The sequence below is a fragment of the Alosa pseudoharengus genome, unplaced genomic scaffold (assembly GCF_046254945.1).
Source record: "Alosa pseudoharengus isolate Yale_2024_CS ecotype anadromous, Long Island Sound unplaced genomic scaffold, YU_APseudo_1.1 YU_APseudo_1.1_scf_24, whole genome shotgun sequence".
In the NCBI taxonomy this organism is placed as follows: Eukaryota; Metazoa; Chordata; class Actinopteri; order Clupeiformes; family Clupeidae; genus Alosa; species Alosa pseudoharengus.
In genome coordinates, this window is record NW_027468689.1 from 14,976,706 (window position 1) to 14,995,898 (window position 19,193).

General features: G+C 42.3%; 1 protein-coding gene across 1 annotated transcript in view; it reads right to left on the minus strand.

Annotated features, from left to right (window-relative positions):
* Window positions 1-15,188: 15,188 nt before the first annotated feature.
* gtf3c3 (general transcription factor IIIC, polypeptide 3) overlaps window positions 15,189-19,193 on the minus strand; it is a 14,581-nt gene continuing 10,576 nt past the window's right edge. The window contains exons 14-18 of the mRNA XM_076303229.1: window positions 19,005-19,193; window positions 18,622-18,812; window positions 17,805-17,929; window positions 15,777-15,929; window positions 15,189-15,442 (exon numbers count right to left, since the gene is read on the minus strand). The exon at window positions 19,005-19,193 is cut by the window's right edge and continues 37 nt beyond it. Of these exons, the coding sequence (XP_076159344.1) occupies window positions 15,320-15,442; window positions 15,777-15,929; window positions 17,805-17,929; window positions 18,622-18,812; window positions 19,005-19,193 (781 nt within the window). The 3' untranslated portion in view covers window positions 15,189-15,319. The remainder of the gene's footprint in view (window positions 15,443-15,776; window positions 15,930-17,804; window positions 17,930-18,621; window positions 18,813-19,004) is intronic.

Genomic DNA, 19,193 nt, shown 5'->3' on the forward strand with positions numbered 1-19,193 from the left:
AAATGGCTATCTGCAGCCTGTAGACACACCCACTGCATAGCAGCGGGTAGATGGGGAAAAAGTAGGAAACGAGAGATATAGAGAAAGAAACACGAGAGAAAAAAAAAATGAACAAAAATGGATAACAGTGCTCCACACAAGCCTGTAGACACGAGCGGTGCTTAGCACTAGGGCCTCCCTGGACTGGTGGATCCTTATGTAAGCAGCAGCCTTCTGCTTTGCTTCTCCCACACATTCAGCCGGGCTCTGTTTGAAAAGCTGACACGCCAGCGCTTTCTGAGGAATGTCACTGACAGACTACCTCACAGACAGAATAGCATGGGAGGTTAGAGATGTGGGGTGGGGAGGGGGCAGGAGAATATCACTTGGAAGTACTGAAGTGTGCATAAACTGTTGACAGTGAGCATACAGCTTCAACAGAAGCAGAGCCAATTGGACACATTGTCAACGTTGCTACATTCCTGTTATTGGCAAACTGTCTTGTCGTTTTGGCCATGTCGGTTGTTTATTCCAGTGGGGAATGGTCAGGAAGATTGGCCGTCCCTGAAGGCATCAAAAAGGAACTCTGAAAAGCTTTTGGATTCATTCAATGGAGACTCATCAGAAATAGTGCCAAGTTTAGTTAGACATTGACTGATACCTGTCAGTCTTACTGACATGCCTTCAGACAGGACTTCCTCAGAGGGCAAAAGGCCATTTCATGATAGGACAACTTCACCCAAGGAAATACCTGATTTGAGCAAAAACTGCTAAGGCGTCTCACTGGAAGCTACAACAAACTCTGATACCTTCTCTCTCTCTCTCTCAGATCCTGTCAGGAACGATAAATCTGCTTTGTTCGAGGACAGCAACTGGCCTCCTCCTCCATCTCTCTCTGGCCTCCTCCACCTTTCTCTCTCTCTCTCTCTCTCTCTCTCGAAAGGATGGGGAGATGGACAATTCCTGTCAGAGCCCAAGACCAGAGACAAGACGTGACTTATCAATTATTCACCATGTGTGTGCATTACATGCAGTCATCATCACAGTGATACCATTATCCTGGTGGTGCATGGCATGAGAGCTCAGCATTATTACTCAATCTATCTGTCCAAATACCGGAGTAAACAGACCAGGATGAAGGTTTTCAATTTCGGAGCAGTCCCCAGACACTGGATACAATGCGCCACGCCTATCAGTCTCCTTAAGCTCGTGGGCAATTCAGCACACCATCATTGCAGAGAAAAGGACGATTTGCATCAGAGAGCAGGATAGATTCTAAAGTTGTGAATGTCCCTCGGACAGTTTTTGTTGCTGTTGTTGTTTGAGCCGTTCTATCGTTTCCAATTCGTGCAAAGGGACAAAAAGATAAGGCTCTGGAATATTTTGGCCAGCAAAAAACAACATTTCCATTTCCCATTGTGTGAATCTGCACACTTCTTAACACTGAAAACAGAATTTAGATTCTGGTTTCCTCGGCCCATTGTTAGTGTAAGCCTCTTCTATGTGTCCTTGCCATGGCGTGTGTGTGTGTGCGCGTGTAAGCGTGTCTACACACTGTCTCTGATGTCATTATATGAACGCATATGATGACATCATGATGACACCATGTCCTGGATTTAGTCCAGCGGTCCAGTCCAGATCCCAGGGGTCATATTTGAGGTTGATGAGAAAAATTAAATCATCTATCCCGTGTTAAAAAAAAAAAACATCATCATACAGAATTCTGCTCCAGAATATAATCCATAATCCACCCCCCCCACCCCACACACACACACACACACACACACCACCACCACCACCACCATGAAACCCCCATCCCATAGGGACATTTTTGAAGAATGCACAAATCAGTAAATATGTTTTCAGACAGAATACTATCCTCCTGGAGCAAAAACACTTTCAGCAGTTTCCCACCAGATCCATAACAAACGGGAAGGAGTAACTCATCTCCAGTCTAATTGCTGCATGCATGATAAACGGACTTTATGAGAGTACAAAAACAAAGTTGTTTAGATGAGATGAAAAACAAGCTCATTACTAGGATTGAAAATCCCACACATACTGATAAACAAGGCGACACACATACACTCACACCCAAGCCACAAAAAGGAAGAAAAGTCTGTTATTGTCACCAAATGCCACACGTGACACAGACTACGATCACACGATCACACACACACACACACACACACACACCCACACGTGAATAATCTCACCGACAAACATCTCTTTAAATATGAACACATAGAGCTATTCATGGGGAGCACTGTGGCCTATCACACACACACACACACACAGACACACACACACACACACACACACACACACACACACACACAAACACACTATAGGTGAGTGTCCTTGATCCCATGGATGGGATTAGAGGAGAATGGATGGATTTAGTCCGTACAGAATGCCTCCATTAATCCCAGTATTAGCACGCGCTCTTCATCTGATTCCCGTGCCTCCGCCCGACGCTCCGCCCCCCCCCCTGACGCCGTTGCACTCCTCCCTCCCTACACACGTGTTCGCTCCCTCTCTCTCTCTCTCTCTCTCTCTCTTTCTTTTCCCCCTCTCCTCTTTTCCTATCATGTTCTTGCCCTACTGTCTGAATTGTCTCCAGTGTTCCACTGGCATGCGGCACTATATGGCCTCTTCTCACTGAGCTCCAGCTCCAGCTCGCTCACTCACATCCTACAAGGAGGCCACTATCTCCACCTTCCACGTGATGGAGGAACTCCATTATCCTCTTGGGCTGATTTCCTCTCTCTCTCTCTCCCTTTCTGTATCCCCTCTCCCTCTCTCTCTCCAATATCTGTGCATCTCTGTGGTGCTTTATCTTTCACAGAATCTGTCTGTGCACACAACCTACAGTATATAGTGCTGTATATCCTCTATGTGCTGGCCTTGCAGAGGAACACTGTTTACACACACACACACACTGTTATTTCCTCCTTCCCATTGCCTCGCTACTCAGGTCAACCATTCTCCAACATCTCCTTACAAATGTATGCTGCTATGCTATTTGTTAAAAACAACAACAAAAAAACAGTAGGGCTAGTCCATTCACCAAGATGATAATATTGCCAACAATATGATAGCACAATATGATGATGCAGTGAGGAGTAAGATGGGTTTGGCTGTATGAAAATGAACTTACTGTAACAGCGTATGCAACAAACTGCATACTGGTACATTGCATTACATTACATTTGGCTGATGTTTTTTTAGCCAAAGCAACTTACAACATGGTAAACAGTTTCAGTAAAACAATTCACAATTCTAGAGCAATTTAAAGCAATTTAAAAGGTAGAGTACAATAACAGAAGTGCATCAGTGATTGCTGTTTTTATACAGTTAAGTGTCAGTTTCAGTCAGGTGATAAGTGCTAGAATTAGAAGGCTAGTTGTACGTGTATGCTACGAGGAGATATTCTCTGAATATTCTCTGGTCTTCAGGAGTTTTTTGAAGAAGGAGAGGGATGTCCCTGCTCTAGTAGGAATGGGTAGCACATTCCACCAACGAGGAACAACAGATGAGAAAAGAAGAGCATACAAATATGGTGGAATAGCATCTGGGAGGGAAGTAAACAGAACTATCTCTGTCACGCTTCAAAAAAAAAGATACTGCTATCAAGGAAATTATGTACCAGTCTCTTTGAGTTAAATCATAATTGTGAACATCTTTGTCCATACAAACTATCGCATATGACATCACCTCAAATTCCTTAACAACACTATAGCAGAACAGTGGTCATTTGAATGTTAAAACGTTAACTCACTCCTTTTTCTTGAAACAAACACTGAAATTGTCATTCACACATATAAACCAGTCACAGCTCTGTCTGGGTCCTATCAGTGGCTGCAGCAGAGGGGGAAATCAGCCAATTTACTGGACACTGAGGTCACCTGACCTCAACAGCGCTACTGCCAAATGCCTGCTTGCTGCCCTTGGTCCAAATGCATGCATGCACGCACGCACGCACACACGCATACACACACACACACACACACACACACACACACACACACACACACACACACACACACACACACACACACACACACACACACACACAAACACACACAAACACACACATGTGCCAATGGAATGGCTCCAACCACTTAAGCTTGTTCAATGTTCAACAACACATTAACAAATCCATGTCAGTAAACATTAGCAAATCCCATATGCCCACCCTCAAAACATGGAACTGACTGATAGATCAAAAGATGGTCGTGCTTAATAGGGAGGGATGGGACATATTCCTCCACCTCATGTCTGCTTGGTAACTGTTTATTTTCATTTGGAAGAATTTTAAAGTTAACACCACGAGATACTATGGCACAAGCTGCAGGCACATTATAGAGTTTTGGTATAAAACTATCCACCTACACAGCTAAAACACAAACACAACCAACACTCCAGATAGCACTGATAAAAGCATTTTGCAATGTTGCCCATGTTTTGATGTGCATGTTTTTTTCTTATCTGTTGATGGGGTGTTCTGCACCCAAACCACAGAACTACAAACAGCACATAGCCTGGTGAGAATAACAGATGTGTTTATCTGTCCTCCACATAACCTTATACCATCTAAATGAATTTGAAGATGATGCCAACACACTACCTCATTACCCATTAAAATGAGCAATGGGCAAAATGGGCAATATATATATATATATATATATATATATATATATATATATATATATATATATATAACATCTAATATATTTACCAAATAAGCAAATGACTGTAATTAAAGTATATTTAGCTTTGTGTTTTCATTTGACCCCACATGCAGACACACTCTGTTGACACTCTGCTGCTGTGATTTTGATTATCCAGTAGCTACAGTTGTGTCAATCCCACTAATTGTCACCTTGCCAGGAAGCCTTTAGGACACTTAAGACATCAGTTAATGATCTTACATCCAGCCATGCATCCTAAGGCTCTTTAGTGTGAGCACACCGAGGCAGGGGAATGGCTGAATCAGCAACTCCCAGCTGCTGCTGATACTACTACTACCGACTGAGCTCCATTCACTAGTTTACTGTGTGCTGATGTGTAGCAGGCTTGTGCAAAATTCAGAATTGAATTGAGAATGACTCCTCAATTCCAATTCAATTCTTGAATTTGAATTGAATTTGAATTGAGGTCAAAAACTGGATGTAGAATTACAATTCAAATTTGAATTTAAAGGAGGTAGAATTTAAATTCAATGAAATTCAAAGAAATTCATACACATAATATAAGGGTAGTGTTTAAAAATGAAGCTTCACAGTATGATCGCATCAAAAACACAACTTATAACTTAAAACAATTACATTTCCAAACTAACCTTCCCAAAACTGAATGTACTGTATGTGAGATTCAACACATTCTTTCTGTTGTGTGACTGTGGAATTGCTTTGCATTGCCATGAATTTAATTCCTCTTCCTGCCATTCCAATTCCAATTCAACTTCCTGTGGGGCGGAGCCAATTCAATTAAAATTCAAATTCCAATTCATGAATTGAATGGAGATCCATTCAAAAATTCGGAATTCTGCACAAGCCTGATGTGTAGGAGTGGATAGGAGGCCTGTGCCGGTACCTTTGCTTGGGAGTAAGAAACTAAGACCAACTAAACTCTCTTCTGCTGACTGCTATCACAATACAAGAATTGCTGAGACAATCCCAGCCACTGAACAAGGTAAATGGGACAAGAAAGACCCAACTTATCCTCCAAAAGATCTAATTAAAATGTTTATTCTAAGGTTGCACAATGAAAAGAATTTGTAACCCCAAATCCCAAAAGCTGACAGAATATGAAGGCCTGTCATGCTGATATCCTGTAGGCCTATATCAGAAAAAGGTGCAATCAATGGGGTTGGGGGGGGGGGGGGTATTTGGCCTGCCTGAAGGACCCATAAAACGTTATGAAAAGAATGTGTAACTAACTAGCACTTTTAACTTCAAACTCTTAAGTCCTCACTCCTCACCAATGGGAGTGTCTTGAACTGTACAGGAGAACAGAAACCTCACAGCCAGCAAGAATTTAATAATAGCTGTATAACAAAATGGCTCAGGAGGAACTAATAGCTTTCCAGGAATAATGTAATCACGCTGGATAATACGGTAATAAATGAACTCGTAACATAATGACATTTTTGAGCTTGCATTATCACTTTTGTGCTGCGCTTGTAATGATTTAATAAGCTGTGATTTAGTAAAGCCTTTATTATCTCTGTACCTTCTCCAGACGACACCCGGAGGACAACTACCGAAGGGACCACCGGCTTGCTGAATAGTGTTGCGGGTGAAATCTGGGACAGTGCTTCATGAGTGACGCTGATACAAACTGCCAACTGTAGCAGGTGTGTCTCGGTGGCTGCCCCGCAGAGAGTAGTGGGGATAAGGGCCGGATCAGCACCAGCACAGGGCCGGATGTGAGCCAGAAAAGGGCCGCCATTCGGTAACTGTGACTTGTCTGAAGTAAGTCAGACAGAGTTGCATTATATTTAAAAAGCTCTAGTTTTACGGGCTGCTGTGCCGCGCCGAGTTTGTGCTGTCTGCGCGACTGACCACTTGGGATTACGGAAACTGGGGCTGTGCATGGGGTTGGGGTGGGGGTTGACACGCAGTGTGGGCGTTTGAGCAATTGTCAGGTCAGACTCCTTTCCCAGTTAAGGTGACTTCGCCATTCCCCAGAGTCTCGGTAGGGGTTGTATGCGTTCTCAAAAAAGGAAAACAAACCTTCGCCCCTCCCCAAAAAGGCCCCGGTCCCCGGCCCTTTCACGGCCTGCATCTCTAAGCCATCTATTTATACACAGAAGAGGAGTGTACTATTTATATCTGGCCAAACACATCTGATGTGCTGACCCATATCACAACCCTGCTACAGTCTACATACCAACGACTGCAAACAGCTCCTTTGTTTTCGCTCAAGTATACAGACTCCCAAAGCAAAACAATAACATCGTAGTAAATCTAGTTGAACTCTATGATAACTAGGCTTGGGTATCGAATATCGAGTATTGGTTGGAACCGGGACTATCTTTGCGATTTTCCCGGAATCGTTCAAAAGTTTAAATTTCGATTCCTAGTTTCGATTCCCAGTCCGCCGACCTGAAGATGAACACCAACGCAGAAGCGCATAGTTCATAGAATTAAAATTCATGGAGAAGGACTATTTCATTCAGAAAGCAGGGTTCCCGCGGATCCTTAAATAGTCTTAAATACAACTGAATTTTCGAAAGAGAGGTATTAAATGTGCGTATGGGACCGCCAGCGAGTGGTCTCAATCCAGTTTCGTGTATTTAAAACGCAAATGTATAAGTGACTAGGCTATTAGGCTACGGGAGGAAGTGTAGTGGTTGCAGAGTGAAGATGTTTTTCACGAGTGTGGTTAAAGTTGTGAACTACAACCGCATATTTTTTGAATGTCGGCGACTGGCTACATAAAAAAAACGTGTGTTCATAATACGTGCGTGCTTGAGATGAAACCAGCGGTTTTCAGCAGGATCATGCGAGGAGGACCTGTCTCTTAATTAATTTAAAACAAGTCAATGGTTTTACAATGTTTCAGTCAAGCTTTGGTTGGTTTAGATACAACTGGTATGCAAAATGTAAAGTAGTGGATTAACTTTAATTTGCTGTGCTGCATATTGGACAATAGATGCACATAGTAAATTATATAAAGTAGGCTTATTAAAATATGTAAATAGCTTAGTCTAACTTTGAAAAAAATATTGAAGGGGAATCCAGTCCAGTGCACATGTCTTTGGCAAGTAGCCTAGGCTACTACAGACACAGCCTCAGCAGTAAGCAAAACCAAATATGTACAGCCAGCTTCAAAAGCAAGCAGCCCAGACCCTAAAATTGGGCATTTATAGCTTTGAAGGTAATTCACACACAATTATTTTTCTTTCGCCACACATTTGGTAACTTCTGTAGACATCCAAAATGGGGTGGGGGTTAAAATTAGTAGGAAAAAAAAACTATTGCATAAACAGTCATATATATCTTTTTGCCGTGGTATAGTCTTAAGTTTCATTTAGATGTCTTGAAAAGGTCTTAAAAGTCTTTAAATTTGCACTTGGAAAATGTGCAGATACCCTGAGAAAGACCGTTGGTTAGCTAGCTCATTTCAAATATCCTAAACTTTTTTCGACCCAGCCCCTTAAAAAAATCGGAATCGAGAATCGCTAGGAACCGGAATCGAAATAAGAAATCGGAATTGGAATCGGAATCGTTCAAATTCAAACGATACCCAACACTAATGATAACACAATGCATGGGTTTAACTCATTCAAGGTGTGGATAGAAGATATACACATGGTGAAATACATGTGAGTATAAATATATATATATAAACTCAAACAGAGATGAATGTGATACATTTATGTTCATTCTGGTCTTTGTTTAGTTCACATTTCAGGATGTTCGAAACTTTACAGAGAGGGCTTGGGCTTTGAAGTGAGGCAGAGCAACTCTTCATTCAAAAGGGTCATCCAAACAGCTATCCAAACAATTGTCTGTGGTTATATTTCCCATCAAAAGGGTTCCACTATAGTCAGAGCTGCGGACAGCAACACCACATATTCACAGCAAGTAAGAAGGCAAACAACCACAGACACACTGTCAGAACATAGATTTGCTGGTTGAAAAACACGGGATAAAAATAGGGCTTGCAAGAGAACCCATGTGGGCGTCAAGGAAGGGTTGCTTGGCAGGGGGCGAGGCAGAGTGGTTGTTGGAGGGGTTAAACAGACCCAATGGAATATCCTGGCCTGACCCGAGCCCTCTCCGTCGTCAGTCATTGTCACGGAGGGCCGAACCTCACAAGCATTACTCACTCTTCCATCTTAGGATGCACCGGTGCAGGCCTTGACCCCTTCCTGTGATTACGCGTGCGAGAAACACGCATGTCATTATGCAGCATTATACACACTCATGACACATTGTGTCAGATTAAGCCTCACATCACTGCTCTTTTTCACTTTCTCTATTACATATCTATCCCTTTGTTATCAGAAATGTTTTTTAAACAGAGATACAGTATTATGCAGCCAAAAACATGGTCTCCAAGACATGAGCTGTCCCTACACAGACACCAAGATTTACCAAAAGTATAGATTTGTGAACCTTAAAACTAATTTTCCCCAGACAGCTGACATATCTTAAAGATGGTGTCACTGTGTTAGCCATTACCAACCAGAAAATGAGGGACTTCAGAAGCCAGGTCCTTCACACAAAACCAAACCCAACCATAATGCCTTTGGCATGACAAAGTGCCATATCATGCCAGACCATATCATTACCATAATGATAGCATTTAGATTCAAGGGGGCACATAATGAAGGGTCTTCTAACTGAATTTTCCGAATGGAATTAGCCCCTGAATGAAATTATGAGACGTTATCATTGGCTAAGTAGATGGCATGGCATTATCTGTTATTCCTCTACTGAGCAGCCCGCCAGACCAGGCACAGAGCACACACAAGAGTAATCTCTATGTGTATGTGATGCAATTACACATTCACCTCAGAATCAACTATTATCTATCACAGTCCCTTTGAAGATGCTGAAGACTTGAAGCCTTTTTCAATTAGTTATAGCTTATACAATGAGCTAAGGCCAAGCAAACACAGAGACTGATTATATGTGCAGCTGTGAAAGAATAATACTTTGCTGTAATTGAATTGTAATGTAGAAAGCTTGTTATTGTCATACAATTTATACTCGTAATAATAATAATAGTCTTGTTTTTTACAGATACACTTCATAGACTGACTCTTTTTTACCACTAAGACCTACACAGCTGCATCATCAGCTAATATTCAACATTAGATAGCCTGAAGACACCATCAACTTGTGCATTAGCAAACTCCAAGCGATTCTAATGAAGGAGATGATGTGTGTACAGAGTGAACAGCAGCAGAGTTCTTGGGCCCATGCCCAGTAATAGAGTCATCTCCTCAGCTGAGCTTTGTCTTAAGCTGCATGCAACACGAGCGAACTTCATTACGATGTTCCCATTAATGGCATCTGGCGTGGCAACCGGCAACAGCTAAAACAAGAGACTATGAATGAATGTTTAATTTTTGCTGTAGTTACTGGTGAGTTAATAGAATACACATTTTAAAATTCAAACTAAAGTAGACTAGAGTAACCTTTTCGACAAGGGTTTTATGCAAACACATTATGCAGACTCTGATCTCAGACCTCAATGGTTAGCTAAATCATATCAAATCCACACCTTCTAATGCCCCCGGCTCCATCTTGATGTGTTGCACAGTGAGGCAGCAGAGAAGGTGTTTTATTTATAGCATTTCCAGGCTGAATTTTATAGACACAGCCTGGTCTTGAGAGGCAGACTGACAAGACAGACTTTTCTTTAATCCAGCATAAATTTGAAACAGTGAAAACACTTCAAGGTTTCTTTCCCTGTCACAATTCACTCCAATCATAACATTCACTTACACAAATCACTTTGAACTGTGGTGAAAAGAAACACAACTCACTGTTTTAAAAGTAGCTAAAAAAAATAAATAAAAAAATCAAGACCAACCCAACACTATTCCACAAGGTTTTGGTGTGGAAAATATTTGAAGTAGGTCCGCTAGATGTGTATCTGGTATGCGTAAACAACTGGCACCAGGACTATTTTTCCTCCTGTGTTTCTCCAAGAAGCAGCAGAAACTGTGAGAGAGATATTCAGAGGCCGGCCTCAATGAAAAACCCTCTTACATTTACAAGGCAGCGAGTGGCTTTACCCTCTCTCCACTGCTGTGATATTAAACACAATGCTTTGTCAATGCTTTACTACAGTGACAACCTAAGACAGTGTGTTGGAGATGTGGTGCCGTGAGGCATAGAATATTAAAATTCCAAAAATATAAAAAAATAAAATACAAAAATATGAATTCCATTAACAGCCATTAATAATTAACCATTAAAAGGTTAGTAGATGTTTTGATGACTACTGTACATGGATTTGCAATGAACATAGTTTAAATAATGTTTAGAAGAGGACCAAGTAAACTGAATTAAGATGATACCAAATAGTCTAGCTCAAAGGCAGCCAGAGCATTTTGCAGAGCTTTCACTGCAAACAGTGCATTTTGGAGACAGAGACAGTGCTTGCTAGGGGCCTTAACAAGTGCCACCCTCAGCTGGAAACATTTAAAATGGTGACTCACGCACCAGTGGAGCTGTCTGAGAGTCCAGCAGTCCCGTGCTGACCTAAGCACCGATCTTTTCACACCTAGTGCTACAGTAGACATCATTTGCAATACCACCTGTAACGTGCGTCTGTCTGTGTGTGTGTGTGTGTGTGTGTGCATGTGTGCATGTGTGTGTGTGTGTGTGTGTGTGTGTGCTCACACAAGCTTTTCTCCCCTCTGTATGGCTGGCTCTTGCTTCTCTCTGCCTATCACTTCCTTTAAGTCCAGTCGGCTAATGCTGGTGGAATTGGGGCAAAGCTTACAGCAGGGAATTCATGGACACTCTCCCACCCCCTGGGCCTAAATCTCAGCCAGGGTTTACATCTCCTAATCAGGCTGACCAAAGATAACAAGAAGAGTGGAGAGCAGAGGAGAGGGGGCAGGAGGACGAGATGGAGAGATGGGAGGGAAGGGGAAGAATGGTGGGATGGACAGACAGAGGGGTGGAGGTATAGGGAAGGGATGTTTGTGTGAAAGGATGGATCTTCCTTGGGGTGCTCTTGTGACCCAAGGAGCCCACAAAGGAAGGAAGTTTACATTCACCATAGTTTTGTCACTGTCTTTGCCGTTGCATGTTGGTTATTTCTGGATACAGACAAATACCATTTGTATTTGACATATTTGTTTATTATATGCTGCCCCCCCAAACATAAATATTTGTCTTTCATTTGGGATATTTTCTGTTCAGCTAAAAATGTTCTGTTCAACCAATTCTTCTTGTTTGAATCCTTACCGTTTGAATCTCTGTAACCATATGGTGGCTATTCACATTGTAGATGTGTATTCCATTATCACATCTTTCCTGGTATAACACAACAGGAGATGATCTCATTTCCAGGTCTCAGTTTCAAGATTTCATGCATATCACATTCACAACCCCAGGACACAAGCAACGATCTGTCCATGACACTGGCTTACACACCCGGACAGAAGACCAAGAACCAGACCAGAACTCCAAACAGCTACACACAAATACTGCAAAAACATAAACAGAATTTTTCAGGCGAGGCCCTCCATGCTAGAATGCCATTTCTATCTGACAATGCCAATTCAAAAATATCATCATGTGTCCCTGCCTCTGTCTTTTAAGTCTGACTGAGTGCAACAGAGGTCATCGCTTTTAGTGGAATGTCAGGGGGAAATGCCAAGAGGTCACCCGCCCTTCCAGAGTTAGGCGTTCCTTTACAATGGCTACGGAAACACACAGGGTCACAGCTACTACAACACAATGACATTGTCTCATGAGATCTCAGGACCCTGTCAACACAGACAAGTTCACATTCAATTTGTGGAGAGTGAAAAAAAAAAACATTATTTCTCTACTTTACACTACAAGAATGTCAACAAGAATATATGTGTAAACAAACCTTGACCCTAACCACATTTTTGCTCTCCAAATCATTGGGTCAGAAACCCATGGGGATTAAAGGCCATGTTGTGGGATGATACTGCCCTGCATTTCCTCTCTGCCTCTATAATTTTGGGGCTGCATCTCTGAGCATGTTTATCACGTCTGAGCAGAAACGAAGTTACAGAGAAAAATACCGTCAGAACTGTTTCTGACTGACAATCTAACTCAGCCTGTCCATAATTTCGGAAACATTATTTTAAGGTTAAAAAAACCTCTCCATGGCTGCTTTGAAATTTCACCCTAAAACAGTAGGCTCACCTGGTAGGTCCTTGTCTCATGTAATCTAGTGATCTCACATGTGAACTTGACCAGAACAGTTGATGTAGGCTATGCTACACAACTCTTTCTGAGGTGTGGCAACAGTCAAGCGCTTTCACAGGGGAGGTTCATGGCTGGATATCAAGAATTCAAGAGAGCCCTTTACTGTAAACTGTAAATTGTAATTCCCTAAAATTGCAAAGGCTTGAGCAATATCCCAATGTATTAGGCTACAATTTACAAAACAAAATCTGTCATTGATGCCTAGCTATTGCAACATATAGAGAGATAACGTCAAAGGTCTCTCATCCGAGTTCGATTTAGTCATCGATAGATGGACCAGTCACGTCCAGAGCCTTTGTCTAGAAGATCATACGGATCATGGTGACAGGGATTAATTCTTTAAAACCCTGTCACTGTCGCCAGTTGCATGCCCCTTGTTGTTCTGATTCAACTCACTTTTATTTGTTAAGACATCTCTGCCATTCACAGATCAATGTTTGTCGTATTGTTTTGTTCCATGAGGATGGTACCCTACCTTGGAGTAGCCTACAGCATCTTATGCGTCTACCACTCACCCAAGAGGAAGGAGATTGTTTTGGGGCGCAGATTTTTCGAGTAGTGTCGGATGCGTTTTAGCCTATTCCCTTGTTCGTGAACTTGACACATTTGACAGATCAGTCGCAGAATTCTAAGGTGTCAGTCGACAAGAACCTGTAGCCTTCCAAAGGAATTCCATTTCCCTTCACGCCAAACATAATGATTAAATGCATTCTAACTATCTCTTGTGATGCCTTGCGTTTGAATGTTTCTTCAACGTTCAATGTCTTTATAATTGTCATGTTGACATGGGCACCCATCATAGTAACAGCTATTTAGTAACGCACTATTTATTACACAGCCTATTTCACCTCAACGGCCACGACTCACAACCTAAATAAACAAGAGAATGCATGTGGAACAGGCTGCCCGTGTGAATTAAGCGGATTCCTATCCACACAACGATGCAAAAACAAAACAAAGGATCGACAACAAAATACCTTGATTTTTGACTTAGGGTCCGTCGTCCGATTACTTCCTCCTCCCAAACCTTTGTTTTGCAATACGCTCGGTTACGGAGAGGGCCAAGGCCTGCGAGTTGATGGAATCCAGCCGAGATTCAGCCCTCTTCAGCGGCGGCTTGTATTCCCCACACCTCCGCCAAAAATGCTTCCTTTCGCGACACTATGACAGACATTCACTCTGGTTGATAAATATTTGGCGTTATACTAGCCTACATAAACTGCAACGTTTTCTGCGCGTCGTTGAATTGCTTCCTGCCATTTGCCGTGCCAGTCTGGATGGAGAACTCATTCCTTATTTATTTAGAAGACCCCCATATCCGCTAGATTGTTTCCGCCTCTGTGACAACAGCAGCTCCACTGCACTTTTTCAGCATCTCGCCAGCTCGCGCTGACTCTGTCTAAAGCCTTCAGATGAAAACGGCGAAACAATCCAAATAATCGGCTGTTCCGGTTTGAAGGACTATAAAATATGGCGAAGAAAGCGCATGCTACTTTCATAGCACTGTCTGTGGTGGTATTGTGGTTTCTAATCTTGTTTTGACCATACGCATTAGAAGCCTAGACTACTTTCGCACTGTTGATAGGGAACCAGAGCCTGTTGGAATTGCGTTATGGGTTGAAAGTGAGACAGACGTGGGAGGGGGGGGGGTGGTAAACGATTTTAAGGACAATGTGTAGCCTATGTATGCCCTCTTTGAACTCACTAATGAATGTTGCAGAGATTAGTGGATATGTTCACAGACCACAGAGCAGATCACTCAAGTTTCAGCCTTTGTTGTAGACTTAATTTAGAACGTGTTTAGGCTACTACAGAGGTCATGAAACTGAGTCAATCTACTTCGTTACCTTGCTTAACGAACAGGCCTATCATTTAATTATAATTCAATAGAAATATAGTCTACAACGCTCAGCACAAAGCCAAGTAAATTTATCCAAATTATAGCTTATCTAAAGATGCCAGGCACCGCATTCGTGTAGGCTAGCCATACGGTAGTAGGCAGTACACATTTATATTTACATTTTTGGGAATTAATCAATGCCGTCACGATGTTCCATTTATCATCTTCCAGGAATACTGCACTGCCTCCATGTGGGCATGTTCTGTAAAAGCAGCTGATCTGTCGGACAGGCTCAAGTCTCAGGTTATCTTAAACCCTTTTAAAAACGTGCCATGGATGGGCATGACTATAGTGCAACGATTTGCCAAGATTATTGAGGATTATTTTCAATGTTTGCATGAATTCAAAGTACTGTGTAAACAGGGTCTTTAAATCCTTTTATTATTCTTTTTTTTAAAAAAGGGGGGAAAATATTTGACAAAATGTACACAACTGTACAATGTAGTCCATTGCTAGGATAACATGCATGCATGGCACCATGCATCTGCATGAGGAGCTAAATAACACAGTGGGTGTATATCAAGTGCCTGGCCAATTCCATGTTACCACTGGACTGATAGATGAGTGACAGGTTGTAGGCAATCTCTTGGCGCAGATCCAGTTGGTCATCATCAATTCCCTTTAGAAAATGAGAGGAAGTGGAGATATTCGATGCTCAACCTTTAGTATATTCCAGACTTACAAAACATATACACATATATGTTGAGAGAACTTTATACATGTAACAGACACTTTAAAAAACAAAACAAATCCAAAGCTATTTTTACACCACACTGACCAGAAAACGGTTATGCTCTCTTTATTTTGTGTTTTCCATGAGCCTCAATGGGTCCAAAACCCTTTAACAGCACACATGCTAATATAACAATATACAACAGAACAACCTAGAAAGTTGCTTTGGATAAAAAATAGTCTTTGTGAATGTGAGGAGGTGAGTAAAGGTGCGTACGTACCTCCAGTGTGGGTGCGGGGAAGGTCAGGGCTTTCTGGTAGTAGTGAATGGCCAGATGGGTGAGGCCCAGCTGGTGAAGCGCCCGGCCCACGTTGTACATGCTTTCCTGGCAGTGCCCCCGCCGCTCCACATACCGCCACAGGAACGAGAAACCCTGCAGCGAAGCAGGTCAGAAAGTTTCTTATACTTTTTGTAGTTAATATTTCTATACTTTCCTTATAGCCCATCAGCACAACACTAATTTTGCTGTATTATTCTTAAATGCTACTTACTAATTATTACTGCTTACTAATTATTACTTATGATTGTATCAAACTGAAATTAATGTAATTTCCCTAGCTATCTAGTGATATCTTAAATATTATTTTTCTAATACTCTAACATGATGCAGGAGGTAATATTTAGAAACTAACAGGATTAATTTAAAACTGCAAATAAATTCACTTTGCAAAAAAGGCACTACACAAGCACTTCACACTACACTACACAAGCAACCAGTGCAGTCTATTTGCACTTCCAATAAATAAAAACCACATGATAGAGGTCTGCACTCCCGCAGTAGACCCGCGGGTCCCGATGCAAAAGAGCGTCAACTTTTGAAAGCTCTTTGCGGGAGCGGGCGGGAAGAGAGAGGTGCGTTCCCGGGTGCGGGACAAACCGATGATTCACTGCACTCCTGCAAATTAATTATGTGCGTAAAATCAAATATGGAAACGATTAAAGTAGTGTTCAGCTCAGCTGGATGTTCTGTTAGGCAGCATTAAAAAACGGGGTTCAAGCATAACTGATGGATAGCAGGCCTATAGCCTATATTGTCGTTTACGTGGGTTCAATTTGTTCCTGCTGCTCATTGTCAAAACTCGAAATCGAAAGAATGACAGAGGAAGAGGGCACCAGGCTAGGCCTACTTCAGTTGTTAGCTTACATTCAGAACCAAGAAACTGACATCTGGAGTCTTTCTCAGGTGTGTGAGCTCCTTTCATGAGACAGAAAGAAAAGCTGAATAGGCTATCCCTCCTGCATGCGGGCTTTAGCGGGCGGGAGCGGGACATCATGTTACAGATGCGGGCGGGAGCGGGACTAAAAATGACACATTAATGTGGGAGCGGGACAGAATATTGCGGGAGCGGGCGGGCACGGGACTGAAAAATCAGTCCTGCGCAGACCTCTACCACATGACTGCTGCACATTAGGGCTGTGCCATATGACATATATGTCATATCGTATAACATTGTTCTATGAGTTCTTTGTATAAATTTTACATATCACAATATTGATAATATAATTGCATGATGATGTTTTTGCACAATTTCACATTTTTCCATTACACTCTTTAAACGAATGTGTTGCCCCTATCTGGACACAGAGATGTGTTAAAAAATGACGCAAGTAGTGTTGTTTTCAATGGAAGTTGTGTTATTATCAACACATATTGTGTAACAAATAAAAAAAGGAAACAACAAACTGTGTTGTCTGTATCTGGACAGAGAGATGCGTTAAAAACAACATTCATTTTAAGACTGTAGCAGAAAGGTGCCCATATGCATTTTGCAGAGTTGTGAGTACCATTTGTTTATCATCTAACTGAACACAAATATTAAAGGGGTGCTATTATGCTTTTTCGTTTTGTCCTTGTCCTTTCGTGGATTACATAGCTTTTTGTGTATGTAAATGGTCGGCAAAGACACAATATCAAAAGTAACCACTAGGGGGGAGTAAATGAATATCGCAAAGACAGACTACTGAGCTGCCTAGAAACGCCTCGATGCGAATTTCAGCCGTTGCTTTATTTTAGTTCCGGTACGAGGTGACGTAACCTCGTACTTTTGCTGGGAGTAAATGAGACAGCGTCATCAGATGATTTCATAGTCAGTCAGAACAGTTCGATTTCGCGTTTCTCAGCAAGTAAAGTTTCGGTTAGCAATGTATATATTGCACATACTACATATACAAAATAGTATTATGTGCTATTATCATATAACAGCATTTCTAGTCATATTGCCCTACTGTGCATAAACCAAGTACAAACCTGCATGACTAGAGAGTGGCGCTTGATGACAAATTTCTGCGATGCCATATGGAAGAAGGTGAGGCCCACACACAGACTGTGGAGAGGGTTGTCCGGCTGCATGCGGAAGGCCTGAACATACTGGCCTAAGAGGCAATACCAGATGACAAAGTCAGGTAAAGAAAGACAGTATGAAAGGAAGAATGAAAGAAAGAAAGAAACATTTTGAAAAAAAGGTGTAGCACCATTATGGAAATATGTGTCGCTTCAAAGATATCATGAGATTTTAACACAATAAACTTTGAGGTCCTAGACCAATTGCAGGTCTAATTGACATGAAGTTTTAAGGTCCATTAACACTACAGTTATATTTCTGTGAGAAAATTTCCATGAGGTCATGAGATCAGGTCACTTTGACATTTGGAATTGTTGTCTTTCAATTCATCCACTCAGTTACATATACTGTACAGTACATGTCTGTGGCCTGCATGAGATTGATGACGTACATGTGAAATTATAGGTAAGTTACTCAAGTTAAAAAACACAATATATTTCATGTTCACAAGATATACAGTAGGTTATGAAATTGCACTGCTATTTTTAAGATCCTAATGCAACACAAATTCTGAACAAAGTCACTGAAGGCCCTACTGAACTGGAGTGGGTGAACAGGGGTGATCAAGGGTGAACAAGTGTGTGTGTCTGTGTCTCTGTGTGTGTGTGTGTGTGTTTGTCTGTGTGTTTGTCTGTGTGTGTGTGTGTGTGTGTGTTTGTCTGTGTCTCTGTTTGTGTGTCTGTGTGTGTGTGTGTGTGTGTGTGTGTGTGTGTTGTGCAATACCAAGGGCGTGCTTGAAGCTGCCGGAGACGAGCGATGCGTGTCCGTTGAGCACGCACAGCGCCAGGTTCTCGGGGTTCTTGAGCATGAGGCGCAGGCAGAAGCGGTGGTGGCGCACGTCCTGCGAGTGCAGCGTCACCTGGTTGAACACGTTCCACAGCTGGGTCCGATCCACAGAGTCCATCAGCATCAGCCTGCCAGCACACACACACGCGTGCGCGTACACACACACACGTGCACACACACACACACACACACGCACACACACACACACACGCACACACACAGTTGTCAGATACAAACGCACGCACACATACATAAGTCAAGAGATTTACGCAAGAAACAGAAATATATATTTTTAAAATGGCCCCAATCCATTTCCCGACCTGATGTAGTCATACGCCTTGACGTAGTTGCGGTCCAGGAAGGAAGTGGACAGGCCCAGGTAGCCCATCTCCTTGCGCTTGACCCGGTCGTCGTAGAAAGTGTCATAGTTCAGCGAGGAGTCCACCAAGAGCTCGGCCTCACAGAAGCGGCGGTTCTCACAGAGGATGTTCATGCAGCGCAGCAGGAGC